Source organism: Thalassophryne amazonica, chromosome 13, assembly GCF_902500255.1.
Source record: "Thalassophryne amazonica chromosome 13, fThaAma1.1, whole genome shotgun sequence".
Classification (NCBI taxonomy): domain Eukaryota; kingdom Metazoa; phylum Chordata; class Actinopteri; order Batrachoidiformes; family Batrachoididae; genus Thalassophryne; species Thalassophryne amazonica.
Genome location: NC_047115.1, coordinates 75,685,046 through 75,712,767, shown reverse-complemented (window position 1 = coordinate 75,712,767; position 27,722 = coordinate 75,685,046). Strand labels below are relative to the sequence as shown.

General features: G+C 38.7%; 1 protein-coding gene and 1 long non-coding RNA gene across 2 annotated transcripts in view; one reads left to right on the top strand and one right to left on the bottom strand.

Annotated features, from left to right (window-relative positions):
• The window catches only part of btaf1 (BTAF1 RNA polymerase II, B-TFIID transcription factor-associated), a 64,873-nt gene extending 48,829 nt beyond the window's left edge, over nucleotides 1-16,044 (top strand). The window contains 6 exon segments of the mRNA XM_034184667.1: nucleotides 3,491-3,613; nucleotides 5,458-5,610; nucleotides 8,761-8,972; nucleotides 12,725-12,884; nucleotides 13,048-13,218; nucleotides 15,058-16,044. Coding sequence (XP_034040558.1) covers nucleotides 3,491-3,613; nucleotides 5,458-5,610; nucleotides 8,761-8,972; nucleotides 12,725-12,884; nucleotides 13,048-13,218; nucleotides 15,058-15,207 — 969 coding nt within the window. The 3' untranslated portion in view covers nucleotides 15,208-16,044.
• Nucleotides 16,045-27,158: 11,114 nt separating this feature from the next.
• Nucleotides 27,159-27,722, bottom strand: part of LOC117523318 — a 16,262-nt gene continuing 15,698 nt past the window's right edge. Inside the window, exon 3 of the long non-coding RNA XR_004564474.1 lies at nucleotides 27,159-27,300. This is a non-coding gene — a long non-coding RNA (uncharacterized LOC117523318). The remainder of the gene's footprint in view (nucleotides 27,301-27,722) is intronic.

Genomic DNA, 27,722 nt, shown 5'->3' with positions numbered 1-27,722 from the left:
CCAGAGGAGAAAATAAAATACAGGCGAGTGCGGACAGAGGAAAACATGAACACACTAAAGAAGGATTTACAGGAGCAAAACTGGGAAAAGGTATACAGTGAAAGTGATGTTGATAGTGCATATGAAACTTTTTTACAAATATTTACATCATTATATGATAAAAATTGTCCAATTAAACAAGACTACAGAAAACAAAAAATCCAAGCTCGACCATGGATGACGAAAGGGTTACGAAATGCATGTAATAAGAAAAATACACTGTATAGAGAATTCATAAAACTAAAGACTAAAGAGGCAGAAAATAGATATAAGAAATACAAAAATAGATTAACTAATATTATACGGGTATGTAGGAAGGAATATTATAGTAACATATTATATAATAACAAAAACAATATTAAAGGAATATGGGATATATTAAATAGCATTATCAAAAATGGTAATAAAAAAACAGAGTTACCCTCAGTATTTCATTGATAATAATGTCAAGAAGGAAAATAAGGATGAGGTAGTCAACGGTTTTAATAATTTTTTTGTAAATATTGGACCAAGCTTGGCAGAAAAAATTCCCGATTCCCAACCTGAGGATTGGGATAATAATCTCATAGAAAGAAATCCCTGTTCAATGTTCCTCACAGCAGTGGATGGAAATGAAATTATAGACATTGTGAATAATTGTAAATATAAAACATCTACCGATTTAAATGAAATTGATATGGTGGTGGTAAAACAGGTCATTGAATGGATTGTAGAACCATTAACATACATCTGTAACTTATCATTTCAAACCGGTAAATTTCCCAATCAAATGAAAATAGCTAAGGTTGTGCCGCTGTATAAGACTGGGGATAGACACCACTTCACAAATTATAGACCTGTTTCTTTGCTTCCACAATTTTCCAAATTATTAGAAAAGTTATTCAATAATAGACTAGACAAATTCATAAATAAACATAAATTACTTACTGATAGTCAATATGGATTCAGAGCACATAGTTCAACATCACTTGCATTAATAGAATCAGTTGAGGAGATTACAAACGCCATAGACCACAAATTACATTCAGTTGGAATATTTATAGACCTTAAAAAGGCTTTTGATACAATTAATCATGACATATTAATCAATAAACTTGAACAGTATGGGATTAGGGGGTTGGTGTTGCACTGGGTGAGAAGCTACTTAAGTAACAGAAAACAGTTTGTGAAGTTGGGGGAATATACATCATCATGCTTGGACAATGCTTGTGGCGTCCCACAGGGGTCAGTATTGGGTCCAAAACTGTTTCTAATTTATATAAATGATATTGTCAATGTTTCCAAAATATTAAAATTAGTATTATTTGCAGATGACACAAGCATTTTTTGTTCAGGGGGGGATTTGCAGGAGTTACTGAGGAGGATCAGTATAGAAATGGGAAAATTGAAAATATGGTTTGACAGAAACAAATTATCATTAAACTTAAGTAAAACAAAATACATGTTATTTGGCTATTGTAATACAGACATACAGGTTCAGTTACAAGTCGAGGGGGTAGATATTGAAAGGGTACATGAAAATAAGTTTCTGGGGGTGATAATAGATGATAAGATAAACTGGAAGACTCATATAAAACATATACAAAGTAAACTGTCAAGAAGCATTTCAGTTCTAAACAAAGCGAAACATATTCTGGACCACAACTCACTCCGCATTCTTTACTGCTCACTGGTTTTACCATATTTACAGTACTGTGCAGAGGTATGGGGTAATACTTATAAAGGTACAACACAATCACTATCAGTAATGCAGAAAAGAGCTATAAGAATTATTCATAATACTGGCTATAGAGATCATACAAATCCACTATTTTTACAATCCAAATTCTTAAAATTCACAGACTTGGTTCATTTTCAAACAGTACAAATTGTGTATAAAGCAATAAACAATTTACTTCCAGCAAATATTAAAAATATGTTTTTTAACAGATCAGGGGATTACAGTCTGAGGGGGAAATTTAATTTAAAGCATCAGTGGGCACGAACAACATTAAAAGGTTTCTGTATTTCTGTCTGTGGGGTGAGGATGTGGAACAGATTGGGAGTGGGGCTCAAGCAATGTCCAAGCATGAACCAGTTCAAACAGCGGTACAAAAATATGGTTTTTTCTGGGTATAGGGAGGAGGAAGGGTAATGAGGGTTAGGGTGTTTTTGTTTTTTGTTTCGGCTTGTAAATATATAGTATTTTGTATGTAAGTAGGTATGTGTAGGTGTATATTTATGTTTGTGTATATATATGTGTATATATGTATATGTGTATGTATGTTGATGTGTATATGTATGTGTATGTGTATATATATGTATATATATATATATTGATATCGGTTTAGGTGTGTAGGAATTTATGTGTATATGTGGCAAAGGGTATTAATGGTTGTGGGGAAGAAGGGGTAGGGATAAATAAGCTGATGCTTCACCCTACCCCTTTTCGGACATGTTGGGTACACAGTAGGAACTTTTTTGTTGTTGTCTTTACTGATCTATCTTGTAATTGTTGTTGTATCAAATGTTCGAAATAAACAGTTTTCATTCATTCATTCATTCATTCATTCATTCAAACACTTTAAATGACAGCGTATACAGACAGCAACTTGATCATCTTCTGGTTTCGTAACACTACTCTTCACTAAGTCCATACACAATGATTGTTGATTAGGAGTTCATTCATGTTGTTTACCAAACATCAAAAATTTAAATAGTGACCCAAAAGAGTCTGTCATGTGTGTGAAACTCACCATTTTCCCCCCAAGGAAGCACCAGTAGGCTGAGCCTGCTGTTTCACGCCCCTAAAGTCGTACATTATTACACATGTAGAAAGCACAGGACACATGTTGATGACCGTGACATATTATATGCTGTTGGTCATCGTGTGTGTGTGTGTGTGTGGGCAATCATGATCACAAACAGGAAGTTAAATGGCCTCAACAAGTTGACAGACATTTTAGAATTTTTCAACACAACTCTATTAATAATCTAAAAGGTCTTAAAAATGTAAAGTGCATGCATATTTGTAGGGGTTTTTTTTTTGTGTGTAATGTTTGCTTTTTTGATTGAGGTCAAATTAAAACTTTTTTTATCCAGTTTTTTTTTTCCTATTAAAGAAATCATTTAAAGTCAAACATTGCCATGAAAGTTGTCCATGAGTGTAAACATCTGATTTTCCTTTTTCTTTACTTGATGCAGAGACTTTCCAAATTTGAGCATCCTTTTACATTGATGTGTTGAGTTTTAAGAAACTAGTTCTTAAGGACTGTGTTGATAATGATGTTAAATGATGTGCTCACATCCTGTTCTTGAATATTTTTCTGTTGTTCTGATTTACTGAAGTTTTAAGTTTTGCTAAACTGCAGAGAGCCCAGAATTCTTGTTGGGACGATGTGTAGATATTCTCTACAGGTGTAGCACATAGTGTATGTTCAGTATAATAAACTGGTGTCACTTATCACTGCAGGTTCAGCTGTATGAAGACTTTGCAAAGTCTCGAGCCAGAGCCAGTCTAGAAGACACCATCTCTGTGGCCTCTGCAGAAGAGGTGGAAAAACCAAAACTCAAGGCCACGGGTCATGTTTTCCAGGTACTTAAGACTTTTATGGAACACCTTCAGAGTTCTCAATAACTAGGAGGTCCAGAATCAAAGGCTTGAGTTCCACAGGGGGCCTGAGAGCACTGGAATGATGTGACACATTGTTGAGCTTGTTTACAATTCACGAATGATTGAGTGCAAGTTGCACAATGTCCTGGCCTCCTATCATAAAAAAAACCCAGCAGGGGGCTCTTATACTCATCACACTTTCTCCACAGACAGCGTACTCGTGCTCTGAAGCATTAATAAGAATATTTTAATTATGCAGTTTGATGTACAGCACAGCAGCTGAATTAAGTCGCTGTGCCTGTTTGACCAGAAAATTTTCACGTTGAAAAATTCAGAAGTATTTTTAATGTTGGGGGGGGTTTGACACTTCTGCATTGAAAAGGGTGTGATCTTACAGCAGCGTACATGATCGATAACTGATCAGCAGTTGTTACTCACTCAAAAATAATTTCTCGCCTGTTCCTGTAAACTGTTTGAGATCACTGCATTTCATTTGGCACACGATCGACGTTACAACTGGAATCTCTGATGTAAGTCTGTCATATGCAAGGATGGCAGGATGACTGAAACCTCTTTAAACATGCGCAATATTTAAAAGGGCTGATAGTTTTCCCCGTCATCGAGACACCTGTCAAAACAACTTTTTGTTGGATGATATATTATCCCAGAAATACTTTAGAACAACATTATCCTCATTTTCAGATAATTTTATGGTGCTAATAATACAAGTACACCTTTCCAAGAGCAGTTCTTAACAACATTCAGACACTGGAATTGGAATGTGAAAAAATATCAGACTTCTGCTCTTTAGAAACTCCTCGCCCATTAAAAACAAAAAAAAGTGTGTTGGGGGGGGGGGGGGGGTATGTGTGAAACACCCTGTCAATCTCATGATTCTTGTATGTTCATGTCCTTCTAAACTGGTTGGTGAATAGAAAGTTCATTATTTTATCAGTACAATGAAATTTTACAAGCTACAAGTGTAAAAATTGTAAGTCAAAGGTTTAACCCATCAACTAAATACTAACACTTAAAACATATATTAGAAATAAATATGACCCATGTATTAGGAGCCTATGACTTTGTTCCAGTGGGTGGTGGGGGAGGTGCATTAATCTTAGACCTTACCACACCTTGGAGTGACTTATATTGTGATTAGTTGCTATATAAATAAATGTAATTGATATTGCATTAATGTAATTCTTGCTCAGACTGGAAGTATCAGTTTGAGATTTGAAGTTTAAAGTTCTGTTGGCCTGGGGAAAGAAGCTGTTTGTCAGTCTTTTTGTTCTGCTTTTAATGCTCCTGTACTTCCTGCCAGAGGACTAATAAAGTGAGAGTATGTACAAACATAAGTGTTCAGGGAGTAGAGGAGTGGATGATGCACACAGCCCTGTAGGAAGCTGGTGCCAAGTGTCATCCTGGAGGAGCATTAGGAGCTGTTGGTGGGTGGCCAGTGAGGAAGTCCATAACCAGTGGATTACAGCAGTGGACTGTGCACACCGCATTAAGCTGTGCATGAAGGAAAATATTTCTAGTCTGACTTCTGCAAGGAGGAAGAATTGGGCTTTTGGGGCTTTTGGACTTTGTTTGACCCCACAAAGTGGTCAACAGAGCTTGGCCACTTTGTTAATCCAGGTCTTTAATCACAAAATTTACAACCATCAATGTATACGACATGCAAACAACTAGTACGGTAGAGTGTCAGGGTTTTGTGAGCATTCTCACTATCTGTGTTGTGACACTTGGCTGTAATAACTGTTGTAGCTTTTTAGGTGTCGTCTTTATGATTGCAGTGATGCAAGTCTCGTTATCTTTTTTTTAAGGCACTGCAGTACCTGCGGAAGCTGTGCAACCACCCGAGCTTGGTCTTAACGGCGCAGCATCCTGAGTACAAACGTATCACAGAGCAGCTGGCGAGTCAGAACTCCAACTTGCAGGACATCCAGCATGCACCCAAACTCTTAGCTCTCAAACAGGTAATCTGTCACATCAGCTCATGCCAACTTTGTCAACTTTCAATGTGCTTTAGGGCAATTCCATGAAAAATGGGGCATGACCAGGCAAAAATTATTTTCAGCTGTAGATTCTGAAAAACGGTGCAACTTATTATAAAGTCCCAACTTTCTCAATACAAGTTGAATTCATTAGGAAATATCCCTTTCCCACATAAATTTTGACTGTCAAATGATTAAATTGGTTGGTTCACAGTTTTGCAAGAGTTTTACTTTTTGTTTGTTGTTTTGTTTGTTTTGTTTTTGTTTTTATTTTTTGTTTTTATTTTTTGGTTTATCATGTTTACATTACATGCATCTCTAGAATGTTCAGGCATGTAGGGAGAGTGGAAACAGTTTTCTCAGATTTGCTAAAACCATATAAATCCTGAAATGCATGAAAGGGTGTAACTTGATGTAAAATCATTGATAATTGGGTTATTAAATCTTTTTCTATGCAACATTTCTCAGAAATTTCTCGTGGTAAGATGCAAGTTGTCTGCAAAGCACCTTAGGCCTTAAGAGAGCTCCAAAGGTGCCAAACTGGTAAGAGGAGGGAGGAGGACTTTTACGAAGACTAAGAGTGTCTTAAACAGAGGAGATGGTGGAAAAGACAGAGGAAGGAGATATATTCTCTGTATGTAGGATGACAGTGATTCAGTAACATTCTACTGTTTGAGCTTCATAATTATTTTATGTCAATTTACTGTTTTAATGTATTTATAAGTTGTTTAGGTTCTTATCATATACACACTGTAAATATTATTATTAGTATGATTAATATTATCTGTATTATTAATATTACTTCTATTTTGCCATTTCATTTTTAAATGGACCACAATGTAAATAAGTGTTTTCACTTTCTTGTGTCATGCATGTATTTTTAATGTATTTAAAATATTATGTATTTACAATAAACGTACAAAATAAACTCACGCGCATGCTTTTAATATATAGATATTCAGCATGTGAATGAGATGCGTTCAAACATTTTCAAGCTGTGCAACAATTCATTTAATTTTGCTGAGTTTCATCATCATACCATTAAGTTATCCTCACGATTACACATCTTAATGCAGTTCAGGTTATACAACCCCAATTCCAATGAAGTTGAGACATTGTGTGAAATGTAAACAAAAACAGAGTATAATGATTTCCAAATCCTCTTCAACCTATATTCAGTTGAATACACCACAAAGACGAGATATTTAATGTTAAAACTGAAAGTTTGTTTTTGTGCAAATATTTGCTTATTTTGAAATGGATGCCTGCAACACATTTCAAAAAAGTTGGGACGGGGCAACAAAAGACTGGGAAAGTTGATGAATGCTCAAAGAACACCTAATTGGAAACAGGTGAGTGTCATGATTGGGTATAAAAGACGCATCCCCTAAAGGCTCAGCCATTCACAAGCAAAGATGGGTCGAGGATCACCACTTTGCGAACAACTGTGTGGAAAAAAAATAGTCCAACAGTTTAAGAACAATGCTTATCAACATTCATTTGCAAGGAATTTAGGGATTCCATTATGTACAGTCCATAATATAATCAAAAGATTCAGAGAAACTGGAGAACTTTATACACATAAGCAGCAAGGTCGAAAACCAACATTGAATGCCCGTGACCTTTGATCCCTCAGGCAGCACTGCATTAAAAACCGATAATGTGTAACGGATCTTACCGCGTGGGCTCAGGAACACTTCGGAAAACCATTGTCAGTTAACACAGTTCGTCGCTACATCTACAAGTGCAAGTTAAAACTCTACCATGCAAAGCAAAAGCCGTTCATCAACAACATCCAGAAACACCGCCGCCTTCTCTGGGCCCGAGCTCATTTGAAATGGACAGACACAAAGTAGAAAAGTGTGCTGTGGTCTGAGTCCACATTTCAGATTGTATTTAGAAATCATGGACATTGTGTCCTCTGGACAAAAGAGGAAAAAGACCATCCAGATTGTTACCAGCGCAAAGTTCAAAAGCCAGCATTATGAAGCGCAAAATACGACAGTGGAGACCCTGGACTGTTGAACAACTGAAGTTGTACATCAAGCAAGAATGGGAAAGAATTCCACCTACAAAGCTTCAACAATTAGTGTCCTCAGTTCCCAAGCACTTATTGAGTGTTGTTAGAAGGAAAGGTGACGTAACACAGTGGTAAACATACCACTGTCCCAGCTTTTTTGAAACGTGTTGCACACATCCATTTCAAAATGAGTTACAAAAACAGTTTATCAGTTTGAACATTAAATATCTTGTCTTTGTGGTGTATTCAGTTGAATATAGGTTGAAGAGGATTTGCAAATCATTGTATTGTATTTTTATTTACATTTTACACAACAACCCAACTTCATTGGAATTGGGGTTGTATGATCGGTTGATTTTACTCTCCATTCATAACGAGGATGGCAGAGTGCATTTGGGGTTTTGTTTTTTGTTTGTTTGTTTTGTTTTTCTCCTCCGCTTTCCGTGACAACTAATCACAGCTCTTACAGGACTGTATCATACCTAGCAACAGAGTCAACCCCGCCTCCTCACAAAGTTTCTCTCAGACACCTGCTGGCTCACTCTTAGACTAAGATTCCTTGCCAGGAAATTTTAGGCTGTTGAGAGGGCTTTGAGTTGCTTCTCGGATACAGGCCCTGGAGTTCAGTCATGCTGTAGACAATTTTGAATTAAAGTTTGAGGAAATTTTCATGCGTCTTTTTCTTGTAACATCCATCATAATCATACTTTTGTTTTCACAAACAGAAGCATCACTGGATGTCTTTTCTTCCTTCCTAAATACCTCAAGACCTTAACTATGCCCACGCACAAGATTAGGGATTTATGGTTCAACTTTTAGTGTGAAACTGGTTGAAATGGCTCAGACTCCTTACAATTGTAACGTCTGTCACAGTGGAATTTCCCTTTATGTGTAATTCAAATAAACAAGCCATACATTCAGTGACGAAGCATTTGTAGATTTGCAACAGAATGGACAAAGTTGTAAATATTCAAACGTTCCTGATTACTTAATCTTCTTGAATGAAATTGCAATTTTGATTTCTACTGTATTGTTTCTCCATTTCAGGACTGCATTACTTCTGTTTTCTTTACTGGTCCTCACTGTTTTTCAATGTATTCTGTATTCTTTAGTTACTTTTGGATTGTGGTCTCGGTGGTGGTGGTACGTCAGAAGGAGGTACTGAGGCAGTGGTGGCCCAGCATTATGTGCTGATTTTCTGCCAGCTGAAAAGCATGCTGGACATCGTTGAGCATGACCTGCTGAAGCCCAAAATGCCAACAGTTACCTACTTGAGACTGGATGGCAGTGTGCAGGCTGGCCTGCGCCACTCAATTGTTTCCAGGTCAGTGGACCAACTTTTTGTATTTGTTCTTCCAGGAGATGTTGAAAATGTATCAGTAGATGAAAATTTAATTTGGTTTCTGGGGCCCCACAAGGCCCTACGCCCCCGACTCCTCGGGGTCCACAATTGCTTTTCCTTAGCCCATTATAACCTTGTTTTTTTCTGTTTAGGTGTTAATGATGGCTTTCATTTAGCTTTTCTGTATGTAAATCCCATTTCCTTTAGGCGGTTTCTTATAGTTTGGTCACAGACGTTGACTCCAGTTTCCTCCCATTTGTTCCTCATTTGTTTTGTTGTGCATTTTCGATTATTGAGACATATTGCTTTAAGTTTTCTGTCTTGACGCTTTGATGTCTTCCTTGGTCTACCAGTATGTTTGCCTTTAACAACCTTCCCATGTTTGTATTTGGTCCAGAGTTTAGACACAGCTGACTGTGAACAACCAACATCTTTTGCAACATTGCGTGATGATTTACCCTCTTTTAAGAGTTTGATGATCCTCTCCTTTGTTTCAATTGACATCTCTCGTGTTGGAGCCATGATTCATGTCAGTCCACTTGGTGCAACAGTTCTCCAAGGTGTGATCGCTCCTTTTTAGATGCAGACTAACGAGCAGATCTGATTTGATGCGTGTGTTAGTTTTGGGGATGAAAATTTACAGGGTGATTCCATAATTTATTCCTCAGAATTGAGTGATTCCATATTTTTTTTTTCCTCTGCTTGGTCTAAAAAAGTAACCATTACTGACTGCCACAATTTTTCCTGATTTCTTAGTGTTTCTTAAAGCCAGAAAGTTGCCATTTGAAATGACTTTAGTTTTGTGTCATGTCTGTGATCTGCTTTTTTTTCTACAAAATTAATCAACTGAATGAACATCCTCCGAGGCCGGTGATTCCATAATTATTGCCAGGGGTTGTAGAAGAGACGGTCTCACTCACTGACTGAGCAGTACTGTTAAAATCTTAATGATACCCATTGCTAGTTGTCATAATACTGTAGTTTCAGATTCTTTACCGATATTAAGGAAAATATGTGATACTCTATCGTTTTCACTACCACAGCAGGAAAAATGGAAAAAAATTAATAGGCTTTTTAAAAATAATAATAATAATAGATGAAAAAAATGCAGATAATATGGACAGCACTATTTTAAAGTTCTCTAATACTGTATGTTACTGCATGCATCCATATTTTTTCACACTTTAAGGAACTTGTGTTTTCTTAGCAAATCTTGAACGCAGCATTAGTGTGATACTTGAAGCCACGACTCACAGGTCCACTAAAACCTGCATACTTTGAGTGCCACGAGTGGGGATGAAAAATTAGCCACAGTGACTAATGTGGCTAATTTGGTAATAGTTAAATGACTAATGTTAGTGTGCTTCAGTCAGGTTAACGTTTATGAAAACTGTTTAATAGTTAAATACTGTTTCAGCAGCTTTGACCTCTCAGTTCCTCATGAAGAACAGGGTGACTTTTTGTGAGATGCTTCGCTAAGTTTTTTTGTGCCACTCGACTTTGTAGCGTTGTTTGCATGTGGACTTAGGAACATCTTCAGCCTTCCCCTGGTGGTTTGCCTTGTAAAATACGAGGCAAATGACCAGGTACAGGTTTTTCCTCCATGATCTACAGACCTTCTTGAAATTACTTTTGGAGCATCAACAATGATGAACTTTGATCCACTGTGAGATGTAGTTAGTAATATTAGGTCATTTTTTTTGGCCAAGGTTGGATAAAGTTAGTAGAAAGCTGAAGATTGCTGGATACAATCCTTTAACCATCCTGAATAACATACTAAAAGTCCCCATGTATCCTCCTTGAGCTTTTCCTGGTATGACGTCATGATGCTATGAGTGTCGTGGATGTTGAAAATAGTGTTTCACACATGTTCATCATTTAATTATTTGCAGTGGTATGTGCATCTTCATTGTTTGGTAATGTTAGACCTTACTTGTGTGAAGAGCCTTGAGGCAGCTTTGTTATTTGGTGCTATATAAATGAAAAATTATATTTGATAAAGATTGCTTGGAAATGAAAGAAATAGGTATTATGATATTAAGTTGATACCATGATGTCATCATGACATCATTGCATCTCCTTTTTTAAGTTGCTGATTTTCTTAAAATCTGTCAGAGAATCAGTTTTGAAGGCATAAATCATGGAGTGTCCTGTCCAAAACGAGATACAGCTCACAGCTTTACCACAGACATCTGCAGCATCAAGGGAACATTCATTCAGAGTCTATTACCAAGTGCAGCAGTGGCTCGGAGTGGAGCTGCCACTGTCTGAACACGGCTGGGAATTGATAAAGGAACTGCTGCGACCAGTTCTCACCGTTAACCACCTGTACCTGAAAAACTGTTAACTTTGATTTCCTGCAAAAGTGATTGTGAGCGCCCGTGTGGCCGCTAGACGTCAGGTCTGTTTTGTACAATTCTATATGGCTGTTGCCATGGAAATGGCTGCAGCGATTCTGAAAACACAGACATTTATGTATCAGACACTGATGAAGAACATGACTTTGATGGGAAAGAGAGCAAAGATGAGTTCAATTCAGATTCACTGGTGCTCAAAAATGAAAGTTAATTTCCATATAGCTAACGAGGATCATTTTGATGAATGTGACTTTATCTATAACTTTTATCCATGAAAACAAAAATTCCCTTAATAACCTTTGATGTAGGCAGTCTGATTTGAACCGTAATACTAATACCGTAATACTGTCCCCAAATTTGGAAGAATTGCATGGAATACTTGTCCTGGATTGTAAGACGTCCTCTTTTAAGAGTATTTTATGATTCTTCAACATTCCAGTGAAAATACCTATAATTACCGACTATGAGCTCATTCAACGTGATGACATCATAAATGATCTCATGCTTTAATTTACATTTACACCAGTGTTCCAAAACATTGTATGGCTGTTTAATAAAAAAGTAATCCAAAATATACCCTTGTATACTAAATTATATATCCAGAAGATGCTATTTCTCACGTAAATATAAGCTATGCCGTCATAACGGTGAAAGCTCAATGATTATACACGGGGACTTTGTGTATGTTATCAGGATTACTGAGGGGAGAGCATACACCAATTTTCAGGTTTTTACAATTTTTTTTTTTAACCTTTTAGCCCATTTTGACTGGACTAAGGAAGAAACTTTCAAAGATCATTTTATATTGTGTAAGTTTTACAGTAAAAACTTTTCTGCCTTTGAGCTTTCTACACGTATTGGTTCTTTATTACTTGTAAGTCCCTTTGGCTGCTCCCTTGTTTTTACTCAGTCTCCACAGCAGATCAGAAGTTGATTTGGCACAAATTTTATGCTGGATGGTTTTTCGGACACAGTTCGTTAATATGTGGAGAATGTGTAGTAGTGGGTTTTTGAAACGGGAGCCTTCTTCACTGGAAACAAGGGCGCTTAACTGCTTGGTCTCCACCTCTGATTATTTTTACATTAGCATCAAATTTGTACTGTGCATGTACTAAAAAAAAGTGTGGTTTTTATTCATTTCTTTTTTGAGTTTTTTAGTGAGCGTTTACTTTTCAAATCATACAAATAAAGATCAGTCTACAAATGTTTTATCACAGTTGATCTGTATGGAAGAGGAGCGCAAAACCTGTGGAACAGTGCAAAATGTCCCTTTTTAGGTCCTTTGGGTACCTTCAAGGGCAGAGAAGACCTGGAGCTGCCACCGATATCTAGTTATGATGAATGGTTGTAAACCTTGATGTACTCTGTGTGCCTCAGGTTTAACAATGACCCGTCCATTGACGTGCTGCTTCTCACCACCCATGTTGGAGGTCTGGGCCTCAACCTGACAGGTGCAGATACCGTGGTGTTTGTGGAACATGACTGGAATCCCATGAGGGACTTGCAAGCTATGGATCGTGCTCACAGGATTGGCCAGGTATTATTGAACGCGTGCACACACTCATGCACGTCGCAGGCTGTTGTTGTTGTTGTTTTTTAATCCAGGTACATATTGATGTAGAATTATGCTATGATTGTGTCCTACAATGAGAATGGACCATTCTACTCATCTAAAAGAATCTAACTTTCATATTGTTTAGAAACGGGTTGTGAACGTGTACCGGCTGATCACACGAGGCACGTTGGAGGAAAAGATAATGGGCCTGCAGAAATTCAAGATGGGCATTGCCAACACTGTGATCAGCCAGGAGAACACCAGCCTGCAGAGCATGGGCACGGATCAGCTGCTCAACCTCTTCACCCTCGACAAGGTCTGACGGACACACTACACTCACTAAACCTGTCAAACTCTGCTTTCAGCTACAGTTCAAGTTAGCAAGTAGGATTTCACACTTCTTGTGCTGCCATCATTTAAGAATGTGTGACAGAGATCAGAGTTGAATCCAACATGTGAGTTGTGACTCACAAGCTACAAGCCCAACTTCAATTAAGTTGGTTTAGTTTGTTGTCCCTGAGGGGAAAGTCTGTCCCACAGCTACTGTACATTCAACTTCATGACGTATGTCTGTGTGTGTGTGTGCGAGCATTCAAGACCCCACGTAACCTAGCTGGGACGATGTTCTGAAACACAAGGTTCGGTCAGATCGGCACACAGAAATGATCACACAGACTGCATTTTGCTAGAATAAAAAGGCGTATATTTATTCCCCACAAAAGCAGTTACATCAAACACAAGTGGTTGCAGCGCATTTTTCTCTTACCGTGACGCCTTTAAGGTGGAGAGCCAACACCTTCAGCAGAGTGCGCCTGTCAACCGGCTGGGCGTTCGTACGTTAACCCGCAGCAGACTCTGTTGAAGCATGGTTCTACTCCCTCTTTTCTAGTGTGTCCGCGAAGGGAGGGTGAGTGGCCAACTCAACCTCCCTGGCGCACATAATTTCTTTAATCAACAGGCATCTGAAAGTTATTTTCTCTCTCTTACAAAGACATAATAAAAGCAGCTCTTCGCTCCCAGTTCCGAATGATCCCAGCATGCTTCACTCCCAGTCGTTAGTGGCTACAAAAAACAAAGTCGTGCTATCAGTGTAATAATAACAAGTACATCCAGCTCTTCGCTCCCAGTTCAGACTGACCCCAGAGTGCTAAAACAAAATTAAATAACAAATACATTCTCAGGGTTACTTTAAGACAGGTGCAAAACAGCACAATAACATTTTTATTATACAGACGAACACACCCCTATCTCCAAATAAGCTTAGTAACAGTGTCAATTAAGGTTTGTGTGGAGTGGAGCTACTGTCAGCTACGTTACGATACCTGCTAACATGTTAACATCGCTAGTATAAATTAAATTTCAAGAAAAGGTCACAGCGGAAATACTGGAGCACACACTTCTTAGATGATCCTTTAGGAGAGTAGGTATTTGAAGTACAGCTCTGAGACATTCTTATGCGAATGTTAGTTGTTAGTATCGCACTAATGTTAGAGTGGCGTCATTTCAAATACATTAACTATTGCAAGCTTAATCCTTAAATTTTTATTTTGCAGTCAGTTTTTAAACAGCCTGATATTTGTTTTTCTTCACTTTCTGTAAGGTAATGACAGTTATTATTATTATTATTATTTTATTTTTTATTTTTTTCGTTTCCATGTTTTGATTTGGAATAGAATGTGCAGTGTTCCCAATGCGTTTGTGTGTTACTTGAAGTAAAAGCTATTTCAAGGATTTTATTTTGAACGCAACTGTAAATACATACAGGACTCCATGCAAGAAGCCCATGCAACAAATCTGGTGTGAAATAAGTGTTAGGTTAATTTTATGAAAAATGACCGTTATAAAATTTCAGAATAAGAGTACAACCTCCTTTAATCTGCGTAACATATTCATTTAATTGTAATGTGTAAAGGTGGACTTTCTACCTGAGATCATAACAGCTGTATTAGTGAAGGCACGGAATCCCCTGAATTAAAACACAACTTATCTTGATTTCATGAATCATCAAACCCCTAAAGCAAAGTGTCCTATGAAGGGTTGATCCGGCTGTTAAAGGAAGTGAGTACTCTTTGTTTTTCATGTCTGCATCTTGTTGCAGAGGAACCCGTTTGCTCACATACCTCCTTGGTGACATCCATGTGTCGCTGTGTTTCAGGACGACAAGCCTGAGAAGGCGGAGCCCACCCCGTCGACCTCAGGAAAGGCCTCCATGAAGTCAGTGCTGGACAGCCTGGGAGAGTTATGGGACCAGCAGCAGTACGACACGGAGTACAACCTGGACAGCTTCATGCACTCCCTTCAGTGACCTCCCCTCCCCCCACATCACCTCTACCCATCATGCCATCTGCTGGTCAGACCGACAGGACCCCCCCAAGCTGTCACTCACAATTATCTGCTGTGTTCCTGATCCCACGTCCGCGCCTGAGAAAACCACCAAGCTACCAAGTTCATTTCTTTTAATAATGTTAGTGATTCTTAAAGCAATAAATAGGATCAGTAAAATAAGAATCAAGAGTTTGTTTGGATGCAGCGTCGGATCTTTGCCGAATTTCAGAACTTGGGGCGACATCCACGTTTCCTCACCGAGAGCCAACCAGTAGATATGACACGTTTTTAAAACTGGCACTTTCCAGCAATCGTGTGGTGTTTCTCCAGCACTCTGGTCCATAGGTCGTAGTTTTTAGTAGTGATTACACTCCTTGCTTTACTGCTCCTCTTCTCTGCTCAAAATGCGTTGTGGAAATACGTTAACCTTTCCAGACATAACCTGGTTGCACCTCCTCCACATTTGTCCACTGACAAGTTTTGTTTGTTTTTTTTCGATGAAGGGAAACTGGACAAATGCGATGAGCTCAGCAGAGAAATCATACGATGACGTCACTACGTGACGTCTTTGTAGAGCACACTGATGACTGAGCTGTTGTTCTGACTGTGCGCTGCATCCTCTAGATGGTGCCGGTTTATCCTTCCTCTCAGGAGTTGACATTGATGGTGGTGGATTGACGTGCTGTCGTCGTGGCACTTGGAGCAGCGTTACAGACTGAACCTGAAACAAGTATTGTAACAGTAGACTTGCACATATTTCTGTAATTGCTGCTCTCTGTTGATGTGGAATTGTAATAAATTCTGCAGATTTTCAACTGTGCTTTTATTGAACTATGAGTTTGTTTTTTTGTTAGTTTTTTTTTTTTCCATCTTGCTTGACTACATAATGTAGTGGGGTGGCATAGCAAAACAATTGTTCATTATGTGATAAAAGCATGGAATTTGGCGCAGATTCTAAATTAACTGTTTGTTTTCAGATATGGAGACATCCTGGAGCTGACCGCTAATGAGCTACAGGGGTCAATAAAGAATTACACAGGGGTCAAAATTTTAAAATGCCCCAGTCATGTTGAAAACTACACCACATTATTTGTCTGATCATAATGATTCCAAAAAGGTATAGTTTGGACTATCTATGACTGAATGCTTTGGAGTTATGCAGCAAAAATGATGACAAAGGACAATTTCAGTTTGTACAGGTGTCAAAACTTAGTTGCTCCAATTTTGGTAAAAAGTGATGCAAATTATTGGTTGAAATAAAAGGATTAATAAATGGAATAGTTTTGACTGTGTTGAATGCTTTCTCTCCAAAGTAAAGGTCAAACAAGGTTGACATCCATTGGTTTCTATGTATGACATATGTTACTCTGTAACATGATAACGAAGCATGACAGATGGTGCAAAGTATTCCTTTTGAAAATGCTATTAACTCAACCAATAATTTGCAATTATTTCATTTAATTAATAAATATTATTAATTAATATTATTATTTATCACATTAATATTATTAAATATTTAATAATTAGCAATTATTTAATTGCAATAACTGTGTAGGAGCTTGTTCCTGTGTTTTACAGCCTGAGTGAGAACGATCAGATTTGTCTTTTTAAGAGAACCAGCATTTGAAGACCAACTCATGTCTGGGTTCTACTCGTATCTGTCCAAAGAATCTTTATTCTACTTGAAATTCCAACAAGCCAGAGTAAACTTAACTTGAAATTCATGGCAAACCTCAAATGAAATGTAAAAATCTGTAAATCGGTGGTTCCTGGGTTTTTTTTTTTCCCTGTTTTTTTAGGGCCCGAGTAGGCAACGTCCTACGAGGACCCTATTGTAATTGCGCTGTTTATTATTATTATTATTATTCTTACTTTTGAAATCGAAATTTTGGCCTCTTCCCATGCTCAAAAACTCACCAAACTTTCAGATCCGAAATTCGATATTTTGGGGCGTCGCACATGGTCGTAGAAAAATCGCGAAATAGCACCCCCTAGAAATTTTCAAAAACCCCTCATTGGGCTTTTTTCATCGTAGCCTCACGAAATTCGGTACACATTTACCATGCCAGGACACACGAAAAAGTCTCTTACTGTCATGGTGAAATATCGACAGGAAGTCTGCCATTTTTATTTTAAGTTTCGATTTTGAGCAAATTTTTGCCATTTTGGCCATTTCCACTACTTACATTTGAATGAACTCGTCCTAGGGATTTCATCCGATTGTCTACAAATTTGGTCAAAATCATCACAACAGAATGGTGATCAAAAGATTCTAATTAAGTCAAAAGGCGTGGCTGCTAGGGGTCGTCAAACTTTGGCGAGCTTTTCGGAGCACGCCATTTCACTTCGAACGGCTGCCACGCCCACATACTTCATCGTAGATGCTTCAATCTTGCTGAACATGATGAGGGCTCCGCCCTGAACGTCTACATATCTTAGGTTCCCACCTGCGCCATAGTGCCCCCCGGTGGTGGCGAGAAATGTCCTATTTTTACTTTAACAGGTCCTGATGTCACATGCTTAACCCAATCAATTTCATTCCACTTCTAAAACATGCAGAACAAATTGATGAACGTAGGCGATGAATGCCGTGAAGTTACGAGTACCGTGTGGCCGCGTGCCGAATATTGCCCATTCGCCATGAAATTACGTTCTTCCTTTTGACGGCTTTAATTTTGTCACATCATCATGAAAATTGATACACAGGTCGAGCACGACAACCTCTTACAATTCATAGGGGCGTCGCCCATGGGCGGGGCAAAATGCCTCAATAGCGCCCCCTTGAAACTTTCAAAAACCCCTCCCCATAGGGGTTTTTTTGGAGTAGGGAGATGAAAATTGGTACACATGTGTGACTTGCATAGACGTACAAAAAAGTCTCTTGCACCATGGGTCTACTCCAAACAGGAAGTCAGCCATTTTGAATTTTGTTCTCATTTTGGCGTGATTTCCACATGTTGTATTTGAACGAACTCCTCCTAGGGATTTTGTCCAATGCACTTCAAGTTTATTTAACAGCATCCACAGATGATACTAACCAAAAGTTATCGAAAGCTTTTCTCTATGTTGAAGGGTGTGGCAGCTGTGGTGCTGCCATTTGGCAGTAATTAAACCATTACTTAAAAAGCCATCACTTGACCCAGCTATCTTAGCTAATTATAGGCCAATCTCCAACCTTCCTTTTCTCTCAAAAATTCTTGAAAGGGTAGTTGTAAAACAGCTAACTGATCATCTGCAGAGGAATGGTCTATTTGAAGAGTTTCAGTCAGGTTTTAGAATTCATCATAGTACAGAAACAGCATTAGTGAAGGTTACAAATGATCTTCTTATGGCCTCGGACAGTGGACTCATCTCTGTGCTTGTTCTGTTAGACCTCAGTGCTGCTTTTGATACTGTTGACCATAAAATTTTATTACAGAGATTAGAGCATGCCATAGGCATTAAAGGCACTGCGCTGCGGTGGTTTGAATCATATTTGTCTAATAGATTACAATTTGTTCATGTAAATGGGGAATCTTCTTCACAGACTAAAGTTAATTATGGAGTTCCACAAGGTTCTGTGCTAGGACCAATTTTATTCACTTTATACATGCTTCCCTTAGGTAGCATTATTAGACGGTATTGCTTAAATTTTTATTGTTACGCAGATGATACCCAGATTTATCTATCCATGAAGCCAGAGGACACACACCAATTAGCTAAACTGCAGGATTGTCTTACAGACATAAAGACATGGATGACCTCTAATTTCCTGCTTTTAAACTCAGATAAAACTGAAGTTATTGTACTTGGCCCCACAAATCTTAGAAACATGGTGTCTAACCAGATCCTTACTCTGGATGGCATTACCCTGACCTCTAGTAATACTGTGAGAAATCTTGGAGTCATTTTTGATCAGGATATGTCATTCAAAGCGCATATTAAACAAATATGTAGGACTGCTTTTTTGCATTTACGCAATATCTCTAAAATCAGAAAGGTAGAGTGATGCTGAAAAACTAATTCATGCATTTATTTCCTCTAGGCTGGACTATTGTAATTCATTATTATCAGGTTGTCCTAAAAGTTCCCTAAAAAGCCTTCAGTTAATTCAAAATGCTGCAGCTAGAGTACTGACGGGGACTAGAAGGAGAGAGCATATCTCACCCATATTGGCCTCTCTTCATTGGCTTCCTGTTAATTCTAGAATAGAATTTAAAATTCTTCTTCTTACTTATAAGGTTTTGAATAATCAGGTCCCATCTTATCTTAGGGACCTCGTAGTACCATATCACCCCAATAGAGCGCTTCGCTCTCAGACTGCAGGCTTACTTGTAGTTCCTAGGGTTTGTAAGAGTAGAATGGGAGGCAGAGCCTTCAGCTTTCAGGCTCCTCTCCTGTGGAACCAGCTCCCAATTCAGATCAGGGAGACAGACACCCTCTCTACTTTTAAGATTAGGCTTAAAACTTTCCTTTTTGCTAAAGCTTATAGTTAGGGCTGGATCAGGTGACCCTGAACCATCCCTTAGTTATGCTGCTATAGACGTAGACTGCTGGGGGGTTCCCATGATGCACTGTTTCTTTCTCTTTTTGCTCTGTATGCACCACTCTGCATTTAATCATTAGTGATCGATCTCTGCTCCCCTCCACAGCATGTCTTTTTCCTGGTTCTCTCCCTCAGCCCCAACCAGTCCCAGCAGAAGACTGCCCCTCCCTGAGCCTGGTTCTGCTGGAGGTTTCTTCCTGTTAAAAGGGAGTTTTTCCTTCCCACTGTAGCCAAGTGCTTGCTCACAGGGGGTCGTTTTGACCGTTGGGGTTTTACATAATTATTGTATGGCCTTGCCTTACAATATAAAGCGCCTTGGGGCAACTGTTTGTTGTGATTTGGCGCTATATAAAAAAATTGATTGAATTGAATTGATTGAATATGTTTTAAGGACATCAGATTAATCTGCCCATCATAAAGGTTTATTTTTCAGGATCAGAGGTCATAAAGTGAGTAAAAATTACAACCCCACTTCCAATGAAGTTGGGACGTTGTGTGAAATGTAAATAAAAACAGAATTCAATGATTTGCACATCCTCTTCAGTCTATACTGAATTGAATACATTTAATGTTCAAACTGATAATTAATTGTTTTTGTGAAAATATTTGCTCATTTTGAAATGGATGCCTGAAACACGTTTCAAAAAAGCTGGGACAGTGGTATGTTTACCACTGTGTTACATCACCTTTCCTTCTAACAACACTTAATAAGCATTTGGGAACTGAGGACACAAACTGAGTGTCATGATTGGGTATAAAAGGAGCATCCCCAAAAGGCTCAGCCGTTCACAAGCAAAGATGGGGTGAGGATCACCACTTTGTGAACACCTGTGTGAAAAAATAGTCCAACAGTTTAAGAACAATGTTTGTCAATGTTCAATTGCAAGGAATTTAGGAATTCCATCATCTACAGTCCATAATATAATCAGAAGATTCATAGAATTTGGAGAACTTTCTACATGTAAGCCGCAAGGCTGAAAACCTACACTGAATGCCCGTGACCTTTGATCCCTCAGGCAGCACTGCATTAAAAACTGACATCATTGTGTAGCGCAGTGATTTTCAACCTTTTTTGAGCCGCGGCACCCTTTTTATATTTACAAAATCCTGCGGCTCACCACCAACCAAAATAATATTATAATGCTATTACCTCTGGTTTTGCGCAAAACCCAATTATGGCAATAGAAAATCGATACAGAAAACACCGCATTTCGAAAATCCTCAAGCATTTTGCGCTCTGATCTCAAGTAGGGCTGTCACGATTAGGAATTTCTGGAGACGATTAATTGTCAGACAAATAATTGCGATTGACGAATATATTGTCTATTTTTTTCTTTTTTTCCCCTTCTTATATTCTACTATTGTAGTATAATTACACAACTGTGGAAGAACGTTTGGCTTCTGTGAGTGGAGAAACTGGGAATGGTGCTACATTTTTATTTTTATCTTCATTTTACATACAGTCCCAACTTTTTCTGATTTGTGGTTGTTTCTGTTGCATTTCTGAAATTGTTTCTCCTCATCAGTCACGTTTTGTGCTTAAACACTGCATTAAGCCCATATTGAACAAATAAATACCTTTGGAAAATAACAGCTGTTAAAGTTCAGAGTTCTCACCTGCTTTTTGTGATCTGTGCGTCTGAACATTGTTTTTTTTTTTTGTGGCTCTCAGTTCATTCATATATTCTCATTTTTTAAATATGTTTTTAAAGCTATTTGACCGTTTATTTCATCTCATGATCTCATAAATTCAGCATACGACGCGCACATGGTGTGAACAGGACGGTAACGGCAGAATCACACCTTTAGAGAAAGTTCAGAGAGAAGTAAAGGCAGCTTCATGTTTCCGTTTTGTTAACGTTCACTTGGGTTAAAATCCTCTCTCTGCTCCGCGCTCGCTGCGCACTGAACGTGTCGCGCCTGCATTCAGGAATCTCCCTCAGCCACCCCCTCCCTCGCAGTCTGAAGCCTGTTAACTCCACGCGCGCGCACACACAGGCACAGACACACACACCGACAGCTCCGCGTTTTAGACGGCTTTTGAAGGAGACGGCACTGTTTTAATCAGCCGACAGCCTCCTTGTTATTGTCCCGCCTTAAGACGAGAGCGAGGCTGCAGCACGTTTGACATCAGATTCTGAGTCGTTTTATGCTTTGTGGATAAAATAAATAATTCACGGTAATCGCGAATATGAAAAATACCCACGGCACCCCTGACGATCGATCACGGCACCCTAGGGTGCCGCGGCACCCCGGTTGAGAATCACTGGTGTAGCGGGATGAAAGTCCCGGGTCCCAATTGAAAAGACGTTCCCGCTAGCTTGGCTAACGGGGAGTTCCGCTTTGGCTGACCTGGTAGAGGAACGGTCTTTTGGTGCGAGCCCCGTTCGATCCCCCACCGTCGTCCCAGCCACGAAGGTCCTGCTGCTTCAATCGTGTAAAGGATCTTACCACGTGGGCTCAGGAACACTTCAGAAAACCATTGTCAGTTAATATTGTTCATCCCTACATCTAAAAGTGCAAGTTAAAACTCTACCATGAAAAGTGAAAGCCATACATCAACAACATCCAGAAACGCTGCCACCTTCTCTGGGCCCGAGCTTATTTGAAATGGACAGACGCAAAGTGGAAAAGTGTGCTGTGGTCTGATGAGTCCACATTTCAAATTATTTTTGGAAATCATGGATGTCGTGTCCTCTGGACAAAAGAGGAAAAAGACCATCCAGATTGTTCCCAGTGCAAAGTTCAAAAGCCAGTATCTGTGATGGTATGGGGGTGTGTTAGTGTCCATGGCAGAGGCAACTTACACATCTGTGATGGCACCATCCCTCCCTTCATTGGCTTCCTGTTAATGCTAGAATAGAATTTAAAATTCTTCTTCTTACTTATAAGGTTTTGAATAATCAGGTCCCATCTTATCTTAGGGACCTCGTAGTACCATATTACCCCATTAGAGCGCTTCGCTCTCAGACTGCGGGCTTACTTGTAGTTCCTAGGGTTTGTAAGAGTAGAATGGGAGGCAGAGCCTTCAGCTTTCAGGCTCCTCTCCTGTGGAACCAGCTCCCAATTCAGATCAGGGAGACAGATACCCTCTCTACTTTTAAGATTAGGCTTAAAACTTTCCTTTTCGCTAAAGCTTATAGTTAGGGCTGGATCGGGTGACCCTGGACCATCCCTTGGTTATGTTACTTTAGACGTAGACTGTGGGGGGGTTCCCATGATGCACTGTTTCTTTCTCTTTTTGCTCCGTATGCATCACTCTGCATTTAATCATTAGTGATCGATCTCTTTTTCCTGGTTCTTTCCCTCAGCCCCAACCAGTCTCAGCAGAAGACTGCCCCTCCCTGAGCCTGGTTCTGCTGGAGGTTTCTTCCTGTTAAAAGGGAGTTTTTCCTTCCCACTGTGGCCAAGTGCTTGCTCATAGGGGGTCGTTTTGACCGTTGGGGTTTTTCATAATTATTGTATGGCCTTGCCTTGCAATGTGGAGCGCCTTGGGGCAACTGTTTGTTGTGATTTGGTGCTATATAAGAAAAAAGTTGATTGATTGAAGTTGATTGATCAATGCTGAAAGTTAAATCCACATTTTGGAGCAACATGCTGCCATCCAAGCAATGTCTTTTTCAGGGACGTCCCTGCTTATTCCAGCAAGACAGTGCCACAGTGTGGCACTAGACTGGCCTGCCTGCAGTCCAGACCTGTCGCCCATTGAAAATGTGTGGCGCATTATGAAGCGCAAAATACGACAACAGAGACCCGGACTGTTGAACAACTGAAGTAGTACATCAAGGAAGAATGGGAAATAATTCCACCGACAAAGCTTCAACAATTAGTGTCCTTAGTTCCCAAACGCTTATTGAGTGTTGTTAGAAGGAAAGGTGATGTAACACAGTGGTAAACATACCACTGTCCCAGCTTTTTTGAAACAAGTTGCAGGCATCCATTTCAAAATAAGCAAATATTTGCACAAAAACAATAAAGTTTATCAGTTTTAACATTAAATATCTTGTCTTTGTGGTGTATTCAATTGAATATAGGTCGAAGAGGATTTGCACATCATTGTATTCTGTTTTTATTTACATTTTACACAACATCCCAACTTCATTGGAATTGCAGTTGTAAAAACACTGAAACCAGAATACAGACACAAAAAATGGAATAAAAGTTGGTTTATTTTCTGGTATATGGATTATGAATCTTTTTTGTTCTCTTCATGAATCAAATAGAACTAAATGAGTCATTTAAACTTTTCTCTCTTTTATTACAAATAACAGTTTCATGTTTTTATTTGCTCCACTAGAACTGAATTTATTTTATCAAAAATTATCTTTTATGACTAAGATGTTGTGATACCCTCTTTGTAACATGAAGCTGTGATGTCCACCTCATGACCATAATGTGTGTGGGGCTTAATACATAAACATCATATTAATTTAAGCTCTCATGAATTCTGGAATCATTTCTGCCACAAACCTCAAAGAGAGAAGTCAGAAACACAAGAGTATAAATTTAAAACTGTGAACACTCCACTGAGGTGACACTCTTTACATTTAACAATGTTTCAAAATAAAATATACAGACAAAATACTACTGCAAAATCATAATGAAGTTGATGTACTGTAGTGTGTATTTTGTGTAATTTGTGGGTTTCTTTGTTAAAACAAATTAGGACATCAGATTAATCTGCTCATCATAAAGGCTGATTTATAAAAACAGAGAAAAAGTTGGTTATTATCAGGCTGAGGTATGTGCTGTCTGAATGCTCTTCTGGTTTTAATATTTTCATGAATTTTCTAAATATACCATTAAACCTTTGTGTTCCTTTCAAAAACCAATCACAACTAAGGGAGTCAATTGAACATTGACAAATTTTCTCTTTATTTCAAATATGTTACAATCATAAAAGTTAAACTGGTTCATCTTTTATTTTTTTACCCATTTAAACTGACACTCGTTAATTTAAATTTGTCTCAAAAATGATTTTTTGTGACCACTGATCTCTAAATAATACTGGATAGCTCATTGGCCAATATTTTTGAAGCAAACCGGCCCCATATTACCACTCCGATGTTCCGCTACTGATCGCTCTTTTCTATTGATCTTTAATTAGGCGCAGGCAACTTTATTCTTTGTAATTTTGTTTAAAAAAAATACCTTCGTGTGCACGTATAACCTGCGCAAATTGCCTGATCAAAGGCTGTGGACAAACATTTCACCTGTGAGTATCAATCAATCAACTTTTTTCTTATATAGCGCCAAATCACAACAAACAGTTGCCCCAAGGCGCTCCACATTGCAAGGCAAGGCCATACAATAATTATGAAAAACCCCAACGGAGTATGATTGAAATGGGTAATGAACAACAATTTGAAGAGTTCTATCCCTTATTCCAGCATATAGGCAAAGATAATAATAATAAGTGGCTTATTAACACAACATGTGTAGCCACATGTGTTTTGTGTTGGATGAACTACATACATATATATAGAGAGAGAGATGCTTGCGGAATGATAATTTTTAGAATTGAGTATTTGTTCCTGTGAGATATGAGTAATTGAGAATAGAAGGGAAGAAAGTGTCAAAGTAATAAAAGAAAGAAATTAAATCAAATAGCTAATCATGGCAGACATAGATTAGGAGGAATCAATCTTACATTATCTGAAGAACAAAAATAAGTAAATGAGAGAATAAGCTCAGCTATTACTTGAAATTGTTGACGTTCTAATAAATTGTCTATGTGCCGTCTGCATAAGTTGGGAGTGGCAAGATGGCCGCCAGTTTACTTCAGTGGATTGTATGGAGACTGGGGGCCAATGAGCCACACAGTAAAACATAAACAGATCAGTGATTGTTACTATGGTAACTAATGTTTATTTGCCATCTTTGAAACATGAAGCCCCGCCCACCACGAACTGGGCGGGGCTTAACGTTCCAACATCATCTCTCGACTATTTAACTGACGCTTTCATTAACTGTGGAATCAGTTCTGCCATCACCCCAAGGAGAGAAGACAGAAAAACAGGAGCAGAAATTTTAACTTGTTTACAAACCACATAGGTGAGATTCTTTACATTTAACAGTGTTTTAAAATATATATATATATACATATTACTGTTAATATCAGAGTATATTTTGTGTAAATTGTGGGTTTGTTTGTAAAAACTGTCCAAAATAATTCATAGTATACAGATTATTTGGAGGCACTGAGATGTTAATTAAACAGAACATTTAGAATATTTCAAACAGTAAACTGAGTGAACCTGACCCTGAACAGTTTATTTCAATGTTTCACCCACAATAAGTTAAGCTTTCTTTAAGCTGAACTACTTAATGAAACTTGAGACAAGCTTCAGATTGTCACTGCTGGTCGTTTTTAGTAAAAGAACGGATTTTTAGCACCACCCCACCACAAAAAAAAAAAAAAAGATTTTAGCTAACGTCTTCTTGGTGCTGTCAAGTTAGACTCAGTGTTATTGAACAATGACGCTGTAACTTTCACAGTAAAAGTCTTCCACAGGATTTTGGTTTTCAAACTTTTACTTGAAGTGTTGTTGGAGACATGATCTTATTTAACTTTGCTGCCAGTAACACCAGACGGTGATTCTCAGTGCTGTTATATTTAGAAACATCAATTGTGGAAACAATTGTTTTGATTTCTAATCTTTCTGTTTGATGCTTTTATCGTGTAAAGCACTTTGTAACTTTCTATTAATTTAGTGATTATTATTTTTAATTTCTCCATGTTACAGCAAACATGTTGGACGACATTCTCCTTGGATTCATTCAAATGAAGGAAGAGGCTGAATTCATGAAGAATTCAGTATTAGAGGACCCTTATGTTGACACCACGTTGGAGGACTGGTTCCAGAGATATCTGGACCAGGAATCTTCTCCTCCTGCACCTCCTGAGGAGGCACAGGTGAGGCTGGACAGAATGCGCTGTCAGCAGGAGTGTTACCTTATTACATCATTCATGAAGGTTTATTCTTTCAAATGAAGCAGCACTTTAAAATGTCATAAAAGCAGGAAATTTGTCTTCAGTTTAATCGAAAGCAACACATAAAAACAATTATTTCAGTGACACATAAAACATGAATGTAGGTTTGACAGAAGATCAGCCACAGGAGAAAAAAACTTATGAGTACAAATACTTCTCAGTACTCCTAATGATATTCACTCACTCATCTTCAACCGCTCACTCCAATAGGGCAGCACAGTCTCGTTTGAACCCCTGTGTGATATCGTGGGATTTGACCACTTATGGGGACAGCCTCCCATTGCACAATACAAACACAGCATAACTTCACACGGGTAAATGTGTACTGTTTTGTTTTTGGCTGCAGTCAACGAAGTAGTCGCAAAAAGTGCAGGTTTTTTTCGGTTCCAAGGGAAGACGAGACACATGGAGAGGTCGTGTCGGTAGGTGTTAGCCTACAGAGCTAACCAGAGTAGTTGCGTTCTCTCACATGTACAACCGCCTCGACACATTTGAGCTCCGGGTCATAAACAAACCACAAAACATGTCCACTTTCCACCACATCGTCACTTTTTCTTTGTATTTTCACTTTGTTTGCTGTGTAATTTGCCCACAAACACAGAGAGGGCTGTCCCAGGATGTAGGATTATTACATCATATGTGTCATATTTTAACCCCTTAGCGCCGGCCCTCAAAAGAGACTGCGCTGCCCAATTAAGGGTCACAGGGGGCTGGAGCCTATCCCAGCAGTCACAGGGCGTGAGGTGGGCTTCACCCTGGACAGGAGGCCAGAGTGTCACAGCTCCTAATGATACTTTATTTTGTAAATGAAAGAAGCAGCTGTTGTAATGAACAGTTTTAATTAAAGGAGAGGCAGATTTAGGACAAACATGGACAGAGGACATTTTGTCATAACTGGTTGTGTTTGCTTGTTTCTCCAGGATTTGTATGATTCCTTCATCCCGGACTTTGTCTGTCCTGAGGACACAGATGGCCT